The sequence below is a fragment of the Sapajus apella genome, unplaced genomic scaffold (assembly GCF_009761245.1).
Source record: "Sapajus apella isolate SASKATOON/1434 unplaced genomic scaffold, GSC_monkey_1.0 scaffold43, whole genome shotgun sequence".
In the NCBI taxonomy this organism is placed as follows: domain Eukaryota; kingdom Metazoa; phylum Chordata; class Mammalia; order Primates; family Cebidae; genus Sapajus; species Sapajus apella.
The window spans coordinates 6485378-6505848 of record NW_022436983.1 but is presented as its reverse complement, the minus strand read 5'-3'; the positions used below and the strand labels follow the sequence as shown (position 1 = coordinate 6505848).

The 20471-nt window shown below is 41.7% G+C and overlaps 1 protein-coding gene across 5 annotated transcripts in view; it reads right to left on the bottom strand.

Annotated features, from left to right (window-relative positions):
* Nucleotides 1-20471, bottom strand: part of VPS13D (vacuolar protein sorting 13 homolog D) — a 296629-nt gene that overhangs the window by 230309 nt on the left and 45849 nt on the right. For all 5 annotated transcript variants that reach the window (XM_032300439.1, XM_032300440.1, XM_032300441.1 and 2 more), the window contains 6 exons: nucleotides 17412-19625; nucleotides 15555-15706; nucleotides 10843-11871; nucleotides 6121-6211; nucleotides 3565-3691; nucleotides 1235-1415 (listed from right to left, as the gene is read on the bottom strand). In XM_032300439.1, coding sequence (XP_032156330.1) covers nucleotides 1235-1415; nucleotides 3565-3691; nucleotides 6121-6211; nucleotides 10843-11871; nucleotides 15555-15706; nucleotides 17412-19625 — 3794 coding nt within the window. The remainder of the gene's footprint in view (nucleotides 1-1234; nucleotides 1416-3564; nucleotides 3692-6120; nucleotides 6212-10842; nucleotides 11872-15554; nucleotides 15707-17411; nucleotides 19626-20471) is intronic.

Here is a 20471-nt window from a genome sequence, read left to right as displayed (position 1 = left end):
ATCTCAGTTCACTGCAACCTCGACCTCCAAGGCTCTAGCCATCCTTCCACCTCAACCTCCCAAGTAGCTGGTACTACAGGCACATGCCACCATGCCTGGCTAATTTCTGTATTTTTTAGAGAGAAGAGTTTCACCATGTTGCCCAGGCTGGTCTCAAACTCCTGAGCTCAAGTGATCTGCCCACCTTGACCCTCAAACTGCTGGAAATACAGGTATGAGCCACCATCCCCAGCCATAAAATTTTTTTTAAAAAGGAAAAATAACACGTTTTTATGAAAGTACATTGTTATTTTCTGTGGCTCCCAAACTGTTCTGAGACACCACAGGGTAGTGAAGGGTTGGCAATGCCAGGACATTTTAAATTTTTGAAGGAAAAACAATATTTGCCAGACACTGCACTAACTAGTCACCGTGGTAGTTCACATTCAATAATAGAGCATGCCATACTCCTTTCAGTAAGGTCTTAGCTTTGCAAAGCTGAGTCTTCAGCAGTTGCTGTGATAAAAAGCAAGTACCGTAAGAAGATAAATGTGTCAATGCAAAAGGTCTCATACAAAAACTAAAAAAATTTAAAAAAAAGAAGATCAATGTGGACAGGAAGGGAGGGTTGTAATGTCCAACCTGATTCCAAGTTGGAGACGTTATGTAGTACCCAAGAGGCACATACCTCCTACCAGTCGTTGTGGTTATTCAAGAATGAAATAAAATATTATTCTTTCCATTTACGTGTTATGATTTTTTTCAAACACCTACTAAGTTGTTGGGACATATGTACTTGTTAAGCTGTTTAGACTGACTTACTTTGTAAATGGAAATACCATTAGGTGTTTCTTTTGGCCCAAGATGTGCCATGAATAAACTACGAGGACACCACAGGTGCCACGAACTCAGTTTGGAACTTCTGATCTACTGCATTTAGAAAAAAACCTACCACTTTCCAAAAGAAACATCCCATTAGAGTCCTAAAAGGGGAACAGAAGTCTTAAGTGTTCTTTGTAAATCTCCCTTATGTTTTTACACAAAGCAAAAGGCTAAACTTTAAAGGTAATTTAAGTAAGATACAATAAATATGGAATAAAGCTCTCCAATTACACAAAGATTTCTGTAGCTAATCTACACAGAGAACATATTAGCAAGGATAAATTATCTTTAATCTTCCAGATTTATCTCTAGAGGCCTAAAAGTTCTATTGATCAAACTGGAAAAGCAGCCTGGAGAAACCCAGGCTACCTACCGTCTGCCCTTCGATAGCAGCTCGCTGGCGCCCTAAGACATCTTGCAGCTGAGTGAAATGCTGAATGAAGGCCACCACCTCTGCCTGGAAACGCTGAGTATGCACATACTGCACAGAGGCCATCTGGAGGCTCACACGAATGTCATGTTCTCTCCGGAGCAGAGGGTCAGGCCGTCCATATCTAAGAATCAGGATAAAAATGTGACTCAGATAACAGCAAGACACAAATTAGTATTTCACAAAAACTCAGGTTGATTTAGGGGCTTCCCTAAAAACAGCTTTAACTATTAAATAGAAATCCAAAATTAGGCTTTACAAAGCAAACTCTAATATTTACTCCCTTTGTAAGCTTCTGTGATGGGATACAGTAGTGGTAGTCGGGAGTATAAACAGGTGGACAGGTCTAGCACTGAGGTCACGCCGAGGCCACCTGAGGCTCTGACCTTTCTCCCTGCCTCTTTTCCCTGCCTTTAAGGTAAGTATTCCTGCTCACTGTGTTCCTGGCAAAGATGGTGAGGATATGAGTGAGAAAACAACAAAAATACGGCCATGAATTAATAAGTAAAGAAAATTAGGCATCAGAATCAATGTTTCTGGGAAAAACTATCTTCTGGAGGCAGAAAGGTATCTTTTTACTTCAGTAGAATATAAGTCAAAGAGTTCTGGAATCCATGTTCAAAGACCAATTAGAAGACTTCCCATGGATGCGGTGGCTCATGCCTGTAATCCCAGCACTTTGGGAGGCTGAGGTAGGCGGATCACCTGAGGTCAGGAGTTCGAGATCAGCCTGACCAAGATGGAGAAACCCCGTCTCTACTAAAAATACAAAATTAGCTGGGCATGGTGGCACATGCTTGTAATCCTGGCTACTCGGGATGCTGAGGCAGAAGAATCTCTTGAACCCAGGAGGCAGAGGCTGTGGTGAGCCATGATTGCGGCATTGGACTCCAGCCTGGGCAACAAGAGCGAAACTCCATCTCAAAAGGAGTATGATGCCATAAAAACATTATTATATAGGACAGTCAACCAACATTGTGAGTACTTATTTTATACTAGGCAGAAAACTAAGAGTTTTACATTAATTATCTCATTTATTTTAGAGTCATGACAGCAAGGTACATATTATAAACAAATCAATTCTCAGTAGGGTATAATATAACCCCCCTAAAAATGAAAAAGCCCTGAGACAGCTTGTTGGAACAGTTTTTCTCAATCTTAGCTGAACATTAGCACGTTAAAAAAGAAAAAAAAACTGGCCAGGCACGGTGGCTCACGCTTGTAATCCCAACACTTTGGGACACCGAGATGGGTAGATCACCTGAGCTCAGGAGCTTGAGACCAGCCTGGGCAACATGGTGAAACCCCATCTCTACCAAAAATACAAAAAAGTAGCAGGGTGTGGTGGTGCATGCCTGTGGTCCCAGCTACGTGGAAGGCTGAGGTGGGAGAATCACTTGAGCATGGAAGGCAGAGGTTGCAGTGAGCTGAGATGACATACCACTGCACTCCAGTCTAGGGGACAGAATAAGACCTCGACTTAAAAAAAAAAAAAAAAGAGACTAAGCATGGCCCTAGACCAATTAAATCAGAATATGTAGAGGATAAACAAAAATGCATAATGAACACTCATATCATCAACAACCTTCTGAGGCTGAAATCATTCTAGAACCTTTAGAGCAACATGGAAGCTTAGAAATGTTCTAATGATTTCAGTCCCCTCAATATACACATAGAAAGACTACGTGACTCACACAGCAAGTTCGTGGAAAACCAGCCTGAGAGCCCAGGGCTTTTAATAATCAGAATTATTCAATCATACCCTATCTGGGGTGTGTGTTTTGAGACAAGGCCTCCCTCCATCACCCAGGCTGAAGTGCAGTAGCACAATCATGGCTCACTGCAGCCTCCAACTCCTGGGATCAAGGGATCCTCCCACCTCAGCCACTCGAGTAGCTAGAACTACAGGTACATACCACCACACCCAGATAATTTTTTGCTTCTATAAGAGTCAGCGTCTCACTATGTTGCCCAGGGTGGTCTCAAACTCCTGGCTTCAAGCAATCCATCTGCCCTGGCTTCCCAAAGAGCTTCGATTACAGGCGTGACCCACTGCACCTAACCTATACCCCATCTGTTTATGAAGCTTTAAGTAGCCCACTTCAACACAGATCCATTTTAATGAAATGTAAGTCAGGAAGAACTCCTCCAATCATAACTTTTCAATTTCACGTCTAAGAAGGTGATTTTTTTTTAAAGTTTTCTTCATTGTCTGGCCAACAATAATTTGAAACAGCAAGTATTATGATAAAATATCAAGTCAACATTTTTACTTAAAAGTCTGGAAGATGAGTGCTTCTTCTCCACTTGTAGTGAACCGTTCTCTGTAGAACTCCCCATGGGACGTCAGGTCACTTAGAGACAGACTCCCAATGCTGCCCTGTAAGGCCAGGTCTCCCTCTATGGATGATAAGATTAGATTACGTTACTATGTATCTTTTTTTGTCATACAACTTAGATATGTCTGGAACAAAAGCTGGTAAACATATGCCTCAGACTTTTCACTTTGTAATCAAAATAAACATTGAAAGCAAATTTTCATATTCCAATATATCCAGATAAAGTATTTTATGCAATATTTAAAACAAAGTCTCAGTGCAAAAAAAAAAAAAAAACCAACAAAAAAGTCCCAACATGGAAGTCCAAAGGGGACAGAAATAATACAGCAACATCACGCATTTAAAGGATAAAATCTTTATAAATACAGACAGAAACTTGATGCTTTCTGAGATGAGACCGCTAACTAGAATCAGTGAAACATCATTAGGTCTATTAATTATACTATGGATAAAAGAATAGGAGGAAGTGTCAGAAACATGTCACAAATTCAAGCAACATTAAGTGTGTTTTAGTGTGATTTAATGAAAGACCAAAATTAGTGAGGTAGAAAGACACTGGAGACACGAATTTGAAACTACTCTGATACATGAGTGAAGTTCCTGGAAGAAGAAAGAAGGGGTGGCTGAAACATGTACAACTAGAATGTGAACCTATAATGAGTCATTCTTAACACTGTTTGGATACTAAATAGGAATATTCTGAACTGTTGCCTCTGTAATAAAACAAAACTTATTATCATAATTATCATTATAAAACAATTACTAAGGTACATTTGGCATGCTAGTTCAGCTCCCAGTGAATTGAAGATATTAATTAATTTTTTTTTTTTTTTTTTTTTTGAGACAAGGTCTCACTCTATCACCCAGGCTAGAGAACAATGGCGCAATCATGGCTCACTGCAGGCCGTGACCTTCCAGGATCAGCAATCTAACCACCTCAGCCTCCTGAGTAGCCGGGCCTCAGGCATTTGCCACCACAACTGGTTAATTTTTACTATTTTTTGTAAAGATGAGGTCTCACTATGTTGCTCAGGCTTGTCTCAAACTCCAAACCTCAGGCAATCCTCCCACCTCAGCCTCCCAAAGTGCTGGGATTATAGGCATGAACCACCATGTCCAGCCGCATACTTATTTTAGATACCTAATGTCATCTAACAAAAATACGCAAGATTTTACCAATCTTAAAGACCATTAACAACAGGGCTATGCTGTAGGAAAAAAAAAAAAAAAAAAAGACAATTTCCTCTAAGAATTTTTTCTAAAATAATTGTACAAGGCATGAAACCTCAGCCTCAGTTTATTCCTTCCCCAAAAAACATTCTTGTTTTTACTACAGCATCAACATGTGAGCTTTGTAATCTTCAATAGTTAGAAAAGGAAAAATGTTTTACTTTACACTTTATAAATCTCTACTATTTAGGCTGGGCACAGTGGCTCACGCCTGTAATCCCAGCACTTTGGGAGGCCGAGGTGAATGGATGGCCTGAGTCCAGGAGTTTGAAACCAGCTTGGCTAACATGGTGAAACCTTGTCTCTATAGTTTAAAAAAATAGTAAGTTAAAGTATTATTTTTTAAAAACTCCTACTATGTAGGACCTGATGTAGCTGATCACTTGCATTCAACTAAGAATTTTAACCTACAAAGTCCCATTGGAGAGAATGCTGGCCAGGTGCTATGGCTCACTCCTGAAATCCCAACATTTTAGAAGGCAGAGGCAGGAGGATCACTTGAGGTCAGGAGTTCGAGAGCAGCCTAGCCAACATGGTGAAATACAGTCTCTATCAAAAAATACAAAAATTAGCTGGGCATGGTGGTGTGTACCTGTAATTCCAGCTATTTGAAAGGCTGAGGCATGAGAAACACTTGAATCCAGGAGGTGGATGCTGCAGTGAACTGAGATTGAGCCACTGCACTCCAGCCTGGGCGACTAAGCGAGACCCTATCTCAGAAACAGAGAATAAAGAATGCCAGCTTTGCTACAGTATCCTCCAGCATTAACACCATGCCCTCTACTGGTAGCTCCCCCAGTGTATGACTCCAGATGGAGCCATATCCTCTGGTTTTCCAGACAGCTCTGCTGTATGCCTGTTTTCCAGGTATAATTATATTAACGATGTCCCCTTTCACTCTCAAAAATATCCCAATTTGGACAAACAGAAAGTTATATGGGCGCCCTGGACAGAGTTTGTTGAAAACAGATAAACATCAGGGCTCCATCCCAACTCAATCAGATTGTTGGGAGGGAGGTGAGAGACAGGAGGAGGGAAGATGCTGTGCCAACAGCTGTGCTTTTAACAAGCTATCCAGACGATTCGGATCCATTAGTCAGCATTTGGGAACCACAAACATGAATCCTGTCCAGACCAATAACCACAATCAAGCCACTGCCACACCTTACTCAGCAAGTGAGGACAATCAATTTGTGATCACAATGTTCAAACACTGACCAGATTTTGCAAGTTTGCTTCCCTCTGCCCCCCACCACTTACCAATCATTTCCAGGTGTGCTACTAATTTGGACACATTTGCTTTGGCAAGCTCACTGGTTGTCTTATTCAGCACTAGAGAAAGTGAATGAACCTAGGAACAGACGAGATAAAACAAGGCCAATATTACTGGGGAGAAAAGGTATCTTTCAGGAAAACAGCAGAACAAGGAAAATGCAAAAAGGCTTGGGAAGTTTGAAGGTAATGCTTTTAATGATGCCAGTTTCACTTCAGCTTTCCTAAGCCAGACAAACCACGACCTGAGGACGGAGTGGATAAAAAAGGAACTCAGCTGGACAGTCTACATTTCAGTGTCTATGGTGCCTTCTCTATGCTTGCCTTGTGTATTTTCTGTTCACAAGATGCTTTACATTATAAAACTATTTTTCTCAATTTGGCATTCATCATTAATATTGTACAATTCTATAGTAACTCAAACAGATACAGTAAGTCTCATTGTAAGAAATTTTTCAGAACAAAATGATAAATATGATTTAGAATCCTATTTACTGTCTTTGAACAAATAGACGCCCACCATCAACCAACTAAGACTTCCACCTAGAAACCATAATCAAAGACTTTCTTTTCTAGAGACAAGTATAAATAGAAGAAAAACAAAATCCTCTGTCTTAGGAGTAGCATTCTTTATTGTAACAAATAAATTCCACAATGCAATACTAAAAAAAGATCTTACATGTCTAGGATTTGTTGAGTTAGTTATCAACAACCTTTTTTGCTTTGAGTAACATCACAGGGGACAAACCGTTGATGGAAGAGAAGGAAGGAGTGAGGAAAAGACTGAGAGCAGATTTAACATTCAGTTCACACCCACTGCTTCCCTACGGCAGAGACCATGCCTTTACCCCTTTGTCTTTGTCTTCAGTGCCTACCACAAAGCAGGTGCTCAGGAAATGTGTGGTGCATGAGTAACCAGGAAGGGAAAAAAAATGGGAAAAGAAAAAAGGAATGTAATAGAAGGAAAGGAAGAAGGAAAATCATTATAGAAGAAGACAGAGTTGGCTGGTTCTTTACTATTGGGTGTGGAAAAAAATAAAAAATGAATAAATAAATAAATAAAAAGACAGAGAAAAGGGACTGGGTTATTGTAGCTGGAGCAATGACTGCAGTGGGCGCTCCAGTTCCCTTGCAGTATGATTTCTGACACAGACACAGAAGGAAGCTCAAGGCAAGATCATCATGGCGGAAATTAAAAACCTCTAGTCAGCCAGGCACAGTAGCTTACACCTGTAATCCCAGCACCTTAGGAGGCAGAGGTGGGAGGATCACTTGAAATCGAGAGTTCCAGACCAGCCTGGCCAACATGGTGAAACCTCATCTCTACTAAAAATAGAAAAATTAAGCATGGTGGCATGTGTCTGTAATCCCAGCTATCTGGAAGGCTGAGGCACAAGAATCGTTGGAACTCAGGAGGCAGAGGTTGTAGTGAGCCAAGATCGCACCACTGCACTCCAGCCTGGGTGATAGGGCAAGACTCTGTCTCAAAAAAATAAAACAAAAATAATGAAAACTTCTAGTCATTTAATTACCAAAAGAACACGTACACTGGGTCTAAATATGCTTTGTTTAGAGGAATCCAACCACCACCACCACTTGACCCAACTCTTCACATGAATGTTAGTGTCACTAACAAATGACAATCAGACGCTATATGCCTCCTGCCCTCAATGCAAGAGGAAGCACTCAGCAGCCCCTCTGGCGTGTTCTTACCAAGCTGAACTGAATCTGATGAGGTCTTCAGAGCTAACATCCACTTGTTAAAATAGAGGATAAAAGAAGTCAAACAGCCAAACAAGGAAACAGACAAACCTAAAATGTGGGACACTCTACAAGGCACTAACCCAGCTTCTGTAACAAGTCAACTGGTGTGGTAGGGTTGCGGGGAGGCAGATATATTTTAATTAAAAGAGATTATTTAAAAGACATGAGAGCAAATGTAACATGGAACCTTATCTGGATCCTGATTCAAATAATTCATGCATCAGGCCCGGCACAGTGGCTCATGCCTGTAATCCCAGAAGTTTGGGAGGCCAAGGCAGACAGATCACTTAAAGCCAGGAGTTCGAGACCAGCCTGACCAACATGGTGAAATCCCATCTCTACTAAAAATATAAAGATTAGCAGGGTGTGGTGGCACATGCCAGTAGTTCCAACTACTCAGAAGGCTGAGGCAGGAGAATACCTTGAACCTAGGAGGCAGAGGCTGCAGTGAGCTAAGATCACACCACTGCACTCCAGCCTGGGCGACAGAGCGAGACTCTGTCTCAAAAAAGAAAGAAAAAAAGAAAGAAATTCATGCACCATTTTATTTAATTCTCCTTATTTTGTAAATGAGAAAACTTTGGCTCAAAAAGCACAGTATTCTACTGAATTACAGAGACCAAAAGAATAGAAAGGCAAGAAGTTTCTTAAACCATTCATTCCTCTACGATCCACCAATAAGAGGGCGTTTTTAAGACAATCAGAGAAATTTGATTATGAACTGGTGAATGTCAGAAAATACCAAGGAATTCTTGTTAGTTGGACATGATAATGCATTGTGGTATGTCCATTATTTTTTAGAAATAAATACTGAAGTATGTAGAGTTGAAATGATATGTCTAGAATTTGCTTTAAAATACTTCAACAGGCCGGGTGCAGTGGCTCACTCCTGTAATCCCAGCACTTTGGAAGGATGAGGCAGGAGGATCACTTCAGGTCAGGAGTTCGAGACCAGCCTGGCCGACATGATGAAACTCCATCTCTACTAAAACTACAAAATTAGCCAGGCATGGTGGTGGGCGCCTGTAATCCTTGCTACTCAGGAGGCTAAGGCAGGAGAATCGCTTGAACCCAGAAGGCAGAGGTTGCAGTGAGCTGAGATCGTGCCACTGCACTACAGCCTGGGTGACAAAGCGAGGCTCCCTCTCAATAAATAAATAAAATACTTCAGCAAAGAAAAAAAGTCATAAAGTAAATGTGATGAATTATAGGGTTGGGCATATAGGGGTTCATTATACTGTTTCTCTGTGATATATTTGAAATTTTTCACAGTAAAATGTTTTTCAAAAATTCTTATTTTAAAAATGCATTGTTGAGGGACATTTATCCAGTCCTGTTCTCTTTTAAATCCAACCACATCAATCAAGGCAAAGCCCTCTAGAAGCACTGCATATTCAAGACCAAAGAGTTCATGACGCAGGTCATCACAGGCACTGCAGGAACCAAGTTCCAGTTACAGGCACATGAAGTCCAAAGAAATGGCTAACGCCTCTCCAGCTTCCATCCATCTTGCTATACCTAAGGTACCAGAGGCCTTGGAGAACTACAAAGTCATTCATTCACCAGACACTGAACAAGAAAGGTAAACTGGTCCTCTCCCCTCTCTCTCCTGAGATCCCTTCCATTTCTAGAGGAAAGAGACCTATTGTCAGCTAGGAAATAAGCAAATGGCAACTGGATAAAATATGATTCTCCTCCCTGACTTCTCCCCAGCAGTAAGTTCAAGTCCACACATGCTAAGACAGGTGGATGAAGAACACCCTAGCGGCACACAAATGTTATCAGCCAACGCAGGGTTCCAGGGCTCTGGACTGGTGCTAGGTACAACAGGCCTATGTGTCCTCGAATGGGGTATTCAGGTTGACTGTTTCACATCCTGCTGTTCTATCGCACAGAGCAGAATAGCCTTAAACTCAAATGCTTTTTTTTCCTTAACATTTACAGTATGAGTATCATGGGCAAGTTATAAGTATAGTAATCCATGTAACATAAAAATAATAATGGCTACCATTCACTGAATGTTTATTGTGTGCCCACACCATGTGGAGGGCCTTAGAACAACTCTATGATGCAGGCACCATTGAACATCCGTAGTTTATTGATGAAAAAATTAAGGGCAAAAGAGGCTAAGTGGTTTGCCCTAGGCCACATAGCTATATAGGTACAGTGAAAGTACCAGGACTCAAACTCAGGCAGTCCAACTTTTCAGACCATTCTTAACAGTTACACTGTTGCCCTCAATGAAAGTAAATAGTGTTCTGAGAGAATGGGGAGACAGTAACAAAAGCCACACTTCAAAGTTGCTATTACGGACCAGTGAGGTGGCTCACACCTATAATCCCAGTGCTTTGGGAGGCTGAGGCGGGTGGATCATGAGGTCAGGAGTTCAAGATCAGACTGTCTCTACTTAAAAAAAAAATACAAAAATTAGCTGGGTGTGGTGGCAGGCACCTGTAATCCCAGCTACGTGGGAGGCTGAGGCAGGAGAATCACTTGAACCCGGGAGGCGGAGGTTGCAGTGAGCCGAGATCATGCCACTGCACCCCAGCCTGGGTGACAGAGCAAGACTCCGTCTGGAAAAAAGTAAAAAAATAAAAATAAAGTTGCTATTATAGACTATACACACATCACCTCATTTGGTCATCTTAGACGACAGAAGATGAGGAAACTACAGTTCAGAGAAGCAAAGTCACTCTACTGAATTATAGAGCTCAAAGGAAAGACAAGATTCTTGAACCACTTACGTTCCCTGCCTCCAGATGGGATTTACAGTAAAACCTTCCCAGAATATTAATGTCTACCTTTTATAACAAAACCATAGAGGACTAGATAGCTCCCCTGCCACCAAGGGCTATTTTCCAGAGTAAATGTAAAATGCTTGCATTTAAATAAACAAGCCCAAATCCATTTTTAGAACTTAAGGGAGCCAAAGGGAACTGACGATACCTTGAGATCCAGCTTGGTGTTCACTGGATCCAGTCCAGACTCCATGGGGGCATGTGGCTCCGACTTCACGCTGTGCAGAATGCCCTCAGGAGGCACCCTCATTGCATGGTTGTCTGCAGTGGAGCCAATTCCAAAAAAGTCTAATATCACGACCCAGGTTTGCAGTGTGATCAGCACATCCAAGCAGTTAAAATCAACATCAATGCTCCGGTTAACTCGATTGTAACTGGAAGAGAATTCTGGATGTTTCTTATCTACTAAGAATATGTTGATGTGGACTAAGGAATCATCAAATTTACTCTTTCCAACAAGTATCTTGGGCTCATTCGCTGTTGGAGAGGGAGGTGGGGTCAAGGGATAGTCCTTGTCTGGGACTTCCTTTTGCTTTTTCCGGGATGTAGAGATGGGTCTCTGATACAACTGGAAGACATTAGGAGCTTCTTCCATGTGGGAAGGAAGAGAACGAGGCATATCGGGATATTCCACATTGGACACTGAGGGACAAGACTGAGAAAGATATTCTTTTTGTGCTAAACTAGATGGCTTAGGAGCTCCTCGAGATACCATCAGGTTCTTATATTTGGAATCTGGATTCTTCTCCAGTAAGTCCTCCATCAGCAGAGAATGCAGGGCAATCTGAATAGATAAAGTCTGGGGATGATCTTTGCTAAACTCCACCTCAAAATCCTGAAACTTTAAGCTCACAAGACCTTGGGCCCCCAAAGTCAGATCTCCGCTCAGCTGAACCTGAAGCTCTGATATACAAAAGGTGGCTTGAATCTGAGTAAAGGATTTGACTTCCTTCACTGACAAGGACTTCTGGGAGGTGTTAGAAAGGCTGGAGTGGCTGAACAATCCATTCTCCTTTCTTTCAACAGAAGATTCTCCACAGCTGCTGAGGGGAGGCAGAGGAGAATCAGGGCAAGGAGAAGAGGTAGCACTGGCTGGATACTTATTCAGATCTTCACTGTACACAAGATTGTCCAGTGTTTGTAAAACCTGCTCGTATACGTGCTTTGCTAATACCACCTGTATTGAAAAGAGAAAAATTCAGTTACTCTACTACTGTTATTAAATGCATGCAGACGTAATGCCCATAAATGTCCACAGTTGATATTTATGGGTTCCTACATGAGGCTGTAAGTTAGCTGATAGCAAAGAATATCTCTTTCAATTTTTTCTGTCCTTACCTCTTTTTGCCCCACTTCTATTCACAAGGCCCTCCCTCAGTACCCTACACAATAATCTACATACCATAAGAGTTCAATAAATACTGTGGATTATGCCTGAATCAACGAAGTCATTTCTTTTGATCCCACAAAAATAAATGCAGAAATTGGAGAAAGTGTTGACAAAAGTCTGGTGTGGATACACCCCAGGACTGAGAAACAAGATTCATGGTTCTAAAAATGGCTGATCACCACCAATTAGTGTAACAACCAATATTTAGTACTAGTAGTACCTTTTAGATAAAAATGAAGATGATCCATGATTAGTTATGTTTCCTTTCTCCTTTACTTCATTTTTAATTAGTTTCTTATTAAAAATATTTTCAGCCACGCACAGTGGCTCACGTCTGTAATCCCAGCACTTAAGAGTCCGAGGCAGGCTGACTACGTGAACCCAGGAGTTCAAGACCAGCCTGGACTACATGATGAAACCCTGTCTCTACAAAAAATACAAAATTAGCAGAGTGTAGTGTCACATGCCTGTAGTCTCAGCTACTTGGGAGGCAGAGGTGGGAGGATTGCTTGAGCCCAGGAGGCGCAGGACACAGTGAGCTGAGATCGTGCCACTGTACTCCAGCCTGGGCAACAGAGCAAGACCCTGTCTAAAAAAACAAAAAACAACAACAACAAAAACTTTTTTCAGGCAAGTTTTGTATTTAATGAAGGGCAATTTTTAACAGAGGAATCCAACCAATAGATATAGAAATAATGATGAAATTAGAAAAAGTGACCATTTTATAACCCCTAATTAAATAATGTGTGCCATCAATGTTCATTAGTGGAATAAACCATTATGTGAATGACTGACAGGGAATTTTGCAACGGAGAAATCAAGGCTCTTGCCACCTAAATACAATTATTCATTCTAGCATCAATAAGAGAGAAAAAAGACATGATTATGTTCCTCCTGATATACTGTAAAGCAATATGAAACACACAGTACCACCTACATGAAGTGTGCCCCAACCCCCTGCCAAAAAAGAAACCTGAATCCAGTCAAACCTATAGAACTAAACCTGTCCTACAGATTCTACAGGCAATGTGGGGGGGGGACAAGTTAAGCGGCACATGAACAGCCAAATCCAGAAAGTGGGACATTCTACAGGGCAAATAACTCAGTTTCTCAACAAAATATGACACGGAGGGACAAAAAAGAGGGGGAAACTAGATTAACAGAGACCTACATAATGTATCATCCAAAAGCAATGTTTCTAATTGTCTGTATCCTGATTCCAACAAACCCAAAACAAAGACATTTTGAGATGATCAAAAATGTTTCCGAAATCTGAAAATCGATTAAAATTTAGATAATATCAAAGAATGCTCATTAATTTTATAAGACATGAAATACCACTGTGGTTATATAAAAAGACACACATAGTTTTTAGAAATACATTCTAAATATACAGGGGTGAAAATGGCATGAAATCTGGGAGTTGCCTTAAAATATTTCACCAAGGCCAGGCGCGGTGGCTCACGCCTGTAATCCCAGCACTTTGGGAGGCCAAGGCGGGTGGATCATGAGATCAAGAGATCGAGACTATCCTGGTCAACATGGTGAAACCCCGTCTCTACTTAAAAAAAAAAAAAATACAAAAAACATTAGCTGGGCATGCTGGCGCGTGCCTGTAATCCCAGCTACTCAGGAGGTTGAGGCAGGATAATTGCCTGAACCCAGGAGGCGGAGGTTGCGGTGAGCTGAGATCGCGCCATTGCACTCCAGCCTGGGTAGCAAGAGTGAAACTCCGTCTCAAAAAAAAAAAAAAAATTTCACCAAAAAAAAAAAACAGACGGACAAAACAAATGTAGCAAAATCTTCATAAGTGGAATCAGCGTGACGGGCAGGTAAGGCTTATCAGACTATTCCACTTTTGTATAGGTTTACATGCTTTCATAATCAACTTTTAAAACTAATCATCAAATATTAACTAATTCAAATAATTATCTTAATTATTTATAAAGAAAGAATTACCTAAAATAATGTTTTTAAGATTTTCATCAAAACAACAGTTAAGTCAATGGTAACCATAAGAATAAGTCACCATAGGCCAGGTGTGGTGCACATCTGTAATCCCAGGACTTTGCGGGGCCGAGGCAGGAGGATCACTTGAGGCAAGGTATTCAAAACGAGCCTGGCCAACATGGTGAAACCCCATCTCTACTATCTACTAAAAATATAAAAATTAGTTGGTGTGGTGGCACATGCCTATAATCACAGCTACTTGGGAGGCTGAGGCAGGAGAATCACTTGAATCTGGGAGGTGGACGTTGCAGTGAGCCAAGATCGAGATTGTGCCACTGTGCTCTAGCCTGAGTGACAGAATGAGACTCTGTCTCGCCAAAAACAAAACAAAAAAAAAGCGGGGGGTAAGTCAACATAATCCAATAGAATTCACAGCACATGCTAGATTTAAGGTGAAAAATTCCACCCGGTAGCTAACCACTAATGGAGCAAAAGCTTAGCCTAAGAAGGGAAAGCTTTGGGGTAGTTCTCTCAGGGGTCCCAGAGACCTCTGGGAGGAACCACTGATGTCAAAAGGCAGGCTACTCCATAAACAGCACTCCTGGGTTACTCCACAGCAGCTGCCAGATACAGATCAACTACCCAAGGCTGCGGTCCACCGTCCTAAGAGCCTGCCCGTCCTTGCTGTTTTATAACGCCCTACTCTTTGCTCTACTCTATGTGAAATCAGGAAAAATGACACCTTTAAAGGAAAAAAAAAAGAAAAGGTTTATACATACACAAATGCCCAAAAACAAAAAAGAAATCCCTATGCTGGCCCATTTCATTTCAGAGAGGGCAGGACTAATTCTCTGTTGAGAGGGTCTCTCCCAGAGCTCAAATGATCACCATGTTTCATAGGGCGGGCTAAGTATGTCTAAAGATACCCTCCTGGAAAAGGAGACTCTGACTTTGTAAGCAATCATCGCCCCATTTCTATATGTCAATGGAATTAAGAATCTGCCGTTTTCCTCTATATAACCTACCCCTCCTACACATGAAAAAGGCTGACAAGGCCGAGGCGGGTGGATCACGAGGTCAAGAGATCGAGACCATCCTGGTCAACATGGTGAAACCCCGTCTCTACTAAAAATACAAAAAATCAGCTGGGCATGGTGGCGCGTGCCTGTAATCCCAGCTACTCAGGAGGCTGAGGCAGGAGAATTGCCTGAACCCAGGAGGCGGAGGTTGCGGTGAGCCGGGCCATTGCACTCAAGCCTGGGTAACAAGAGCGAAACTCCATCTCAAAAAAAAACAAAAAAAAAAAAGAAAAGAAAAAGGCGGACAATCCCCAGACAAAAGGATTCCATGATTGCTGGAACACAGATTTCAACAATGGTATTATGTATGGGTAATAATCTCTTTAAAAATATATTTTCCTTCCAACATGTAATATACATAAATACATAACTAACATATTTATAGAGTAATAATATAAACATATGACTTCAACTGCCCTGACATGAAAATCAGGTTTTTACCTGAACTGGATTGACAAATTTTCCTTCAATCTTCATGATGCTAGAAGTTCCCAGGTCATCTGGGCTAAGAGAAAAAGTCAATTCAGATTCTCTCTCTACAGGGATCTTCTCCAGTTTAAACTGAATGGTGGTATTGTTCAGGATGTGAAAAGCTGGCATAAAAGACACAAAATGACAGACCGTAAACCCTAATATTTGCTTCATTACTGCTGATTAAACTTAGGGTATACAAAATAGAGCCCATGAGTTACTCTGAGACCAGGAGGGCAGGGTAGCCTGGCACCTGGAGTCTATGACTGAGAGCAAACTTTGACAACTATCCCGAAACCAAAACTCATAGCAAGCCGAGGTACAAGACAAATTGACACAAAAAAAGAAACAATATTTTCATCCCACGATCCATTTGGTAGCTTCAAAACATGATGTGGTGAACATTAATCGATCCCAGAGACTACATTATGCTTCTCTGAGCCACCCAAACTGGCATTTTTCAAGCCAAATTATTTATCCTCACCTAGCTTTCAGATACAGATGTATTCCTTTTATTAGGCCTAAATCAGAATCTAAGACAATACAGAGTTCTAAGCAAACAACTTTTATCCAAGCAGAGAAAGCCATCTTTTGGTAAGTATAAAAACAAATCCTTTGGGAGGCCGAGGTGGGTGGATCACCAGGTCAAGAGATCAAGACCATCCTGGTCAACATGGTGAAACCCCGTCTCTACTGAAAATACAAAAATTAGCTGGGCATGGTGGCGCGGCCTGTAGTCCCAGCTGCTCGGGAGGCTGAGGTAGGAGAATTGCTTGAACCCAGGAGGCGGAGGTTGCGGTGAGCCGAGATCGCGCCATTGCACTGCAGCCTGGGTAACAAGAGCGAAACTCCGTCTCAAAAAAAAAAAAAATCAGTGAACTAACATCTGACAACCATAGAAGGATAAGTTCCCAAAGGCATTAATTTCTTCACCAATAAATAAAGCCATGCTCTAGGGCTTACCTGGTCTCTGTGTGCCAAGACCAACAGATTAGACTGTTTGGTTTCAGCTGATCAGATACAGAATACAAACACAAGCATTTTATTCTTAGAACCCTGGACCAACTCATTATAGAAGTAGATGGCAGAATATTAAAGAATATCCAAAAACTAAATTTCATTTTCTATTTACATCAACCCCTTGAGCTATCTTGGGCTAAAATATTTAACTAGGAAATATCTACAGCTTAGGATCAAGAAAATCAGACATATTTGACCAAATTAAACAATACTTTAACAGCATCCATCCACTGAAGCATCTCTGTAAATGAGCATTAATCCAATTTCAAACTGGAACACTTTAGAAAAATAAATTCCTGGCTAAGAGTGCTAGCTCACACCTGTAATCCCAACACTTTGGGAGGCCGAGGCAGGCGGATCACCTGAGACCAGCCTGGCCAACATAGTAAAACTCTGTCTCTACTAAAAATACAAAAATTAGCCAGGGCTGGTGGTGGATGCCTATAATCCCAGCTACTTGGGAGGCTGAGGCAGGAAAGTCACTTGAACCTGGGAGGCAGAGGTTGCAGTGAGCTGAGACCGCACCATTGCACTCCAGCCTGGGTAACAAGAGCGAAACTCTGTCTCAAAAAACAAAAATAAAAGTAAATAAATTCCTGTTTTGCTAAATATTACATTAAGTGGAAAAGGTTGAAAACATGCCAACCTACTACAAGGCATTCTATTAAAACTCTTTTTGATTTCTTAAATATTAACTGAAGATTATTCTAAAAGAAAAGGATTTTGTTGTGCTATTTTAGCAAAGAACTCCATGAGCTGGGTTTTTAATCATTAAACAAAATGGAACAAAAGATCGATGTTCCTCACCTTGACCTCTATGCAAAGATTCAAAGAAATCATGTCGTGTGAAATGAGCTTCCTCCTGACTGTTGGCACTGCCAGACCTGGAAGGTGGGCAAAACATCCGGCTTCCTTCAGACCCAACAGCTTCTCTACCTGCCAACTGGGTGCAATTCAAAGAATACAGTTTGATGTCTTTGATTTCCACCTGCAGACGGTCACTTCTGGATTCATCATCTCCAGCCACAAAATTCTGGATGAATATCTGTCCCAAGTGTCCCACCAACAACTCAGGACTCCCCGGCTTCCGAGGGATAGAAACAACTGGTGATTCAATGTTTATGTTCAAGATTAGCTTTACAGTGTCCGAATGAGATGAAGCTAGGTCAAACCCATATATTTCATTTTCCTCCAAGATAAAGGGTTCCCGAGTCTTCCTTGGAGTTTCAAACAGCGACACCATCTCGCTATACTCGGCAGTCTTGGTAGCTAGTACGGTGGTGACTTTGGTGGCTGCATTTTTCAGCATACTTCGAAAATTTTCTTCCAGTTCATCCATGGATAACGTCAACTCCTTCAAAAACTTAGCAGAGTGGTTATAGTGTAAAGAAGCCATCTTCAGGTTGAGAAAACACTCCTGTTTAGATTTCTCAACAAACGTGAAACTCAAAGCTTCAGTGAGGGCTGCATCTTCCATTCTGACAAACACAGATTCAAAGTAGCCAATATCGCTGATGATATTTTCATAGCCTACAGAATTCCCAATGCTGACAACATACTGGTTTTTAACATTATCTTGTGTCAAATCCATAAGCTGCAAACAGCCAAGAGAACCATTCATGTCAAACATGCTACCCATTGAGACATTCACTTTGGTGCCACCTATACTCGCGGTTGCAATTTTTCTGCCATATTTCTCTCCATTGGCCATTCCCACTGTCCGAAGAAGCAGTAAGTTAAGCCTATGGATTTCCACTGCAACCTCAGTGTTTTGTTCATATGTAGACTGGTAGGTTCCTTGCTCTCTAAAGCTTCTTTCAAAATCAGTCATTAAAGGTTGAGGACTTAAATCATCTTTTTCTTTGGGAAAGGATTTTTGAAGAAAACCAATTAGCTCCACAATTGTCTCTGGATTAAGGATAATATCTAAATTATTCACCTGTAATGAAATCACCTGAAGAGTGCTATCTAAATTCATCGATGGGCACTCTGAACTCACAAATTGATATTCCAACTTAATAAGGGACTCTTGTTCTTTGCTGAGAATTTTGTCAAGCGAAACACTAGTAGCTGATTGGTCGTTCAGTGTAGCTTCATCAGGTAAGTGGGCTGCATTTGGTCCAGAGACAGGAGACTGGGCCCTGCTATCCCGAAGGCTTCCTGTTGGAATATCAAAGCTCAAGTTCTTATGTGAGGCCATCAAAAGGTCAAAATCAGCACCATATGTCTGCATGGTATCCACCAGGAGCAAACCATGCACAGTTAGGGAGACTTCAGCATCATAAGGCCTCTTCACAAAGTGAGCATTGGTACCAAACACCTTGAGCACGGAAATGTAGCGGCCGTTGCTCTCAACACCAAGCTGCATACAGTTCACTTTAAATTCCGCCAGGAGGAGCTGCGACTCCACCAGAACCTCCCGGGTATGCTGCTCCAACATCACAATGCTCTGGGTTAAATTCATTACTGAGTCCTGCAAACTTCCCCGCTGCTCCTCCTGGGGAAAAATCTTTTCTTTAATCTGAATGTCCGACGTTTTGATTGCTGGGGTGGTGAGGAGAGAAAAGCAATTCTTTAGTGCAGATATTTTATCTTCATTAATGTGGATTTTTAAGTCTGGTAAGTTGCCTGAGAGCACGGCTCCTGGATATTTAGGATCTGAAGTGTAAATCAATCGACGCTCTAACTGCAGGTGAACGTTGAACTTCTCCACCACATGGGTTGGTCCCACGTCAATATCCTGGACATGCTTCCAATTGTCTTTCACTCGTCCAACCATGATCTGTAAGTCCATAAATGACAGAGAGTACCTCTCATACATCTTTGTGCTCATTAAATGTGCTTGAAGCTGTTCTTCACTAAATTCAACTCCAGCAAAGGGAGGCGTTTTCTCTCCATTGCTGCTGCTTGTCTCGGGAGGTGGGGTGTTAGGAGGTGTGGCCAGGGGGGTCTTATATTCATCATCGCTAAACTGGGTCTCTTCAGATGCTGACCCATCCCTACTTTTCCTCTTGGAGTCATCTGTAGATAAAAAAGAGAAGATTCAAATACATGTCTGCTATTTCCCTCCTCTTTCACTTATGAAAAGTAGAGAACCAACCAACCCCAGTTTGTTTAAGAAAACTGATGAAACTCTAAGTATAACATCTGTGTTTACCATTGTCTAAGGGTGAACTTACCTATTAATTTGGAAATCAAAACACAAATGTAAAAATATATGGACATGAGAAAAGCTGGACGCCCCCTGACATGAGCGCCACCTGTTGGTCCAACACTGCCTCCCCACCCTCTCCCCTGACTTGCCATGGACTTGGGCTGCTTTCACCAACGCTTCTTATGTCACTCTCTAGAGTCCTTTACTTCTTTTACTTTTTCTTTGTGTTCATTTGTTTCCCCCACTGGAATATTCTTTTTTTTTTTTTCTTTGAAAAGAAGTCTCACTCTTTCACCCAGGCTGGAGCACAATGGCACGATCTCGGCTCACTGCAACCTCTGCCTCCTGGGTTTAAGCAATTCCGCTGTCTCAGCCCCCCGCCAACCCCGAGTAGCTGGGATTATAGGCATGCACCACCATGGCCAGCTAAATTTTTGTATTTTTATTTAATTCTTTTTTGAGACAGAGTCTCACTCTGTCACCCAAGCTGAAGTGCAGTGGTGCCATCTTGGCTCACTGCAACCTCTGCCTCCCAAGTAGCTGGCACTAGAGATGCCCACCACCATGCCTGGCTCAGCCTCCTGAGTAGCTGGCATTACAGATGCCCGCCACCATGCCCAGCTAATTTTTGTACTTTTAGTAGAGACAGGTTTCACCATGTTGGCCAGACTGGTCTCAAACTCCTGACCTCAGTTGATCCACTCTCCTCAGCC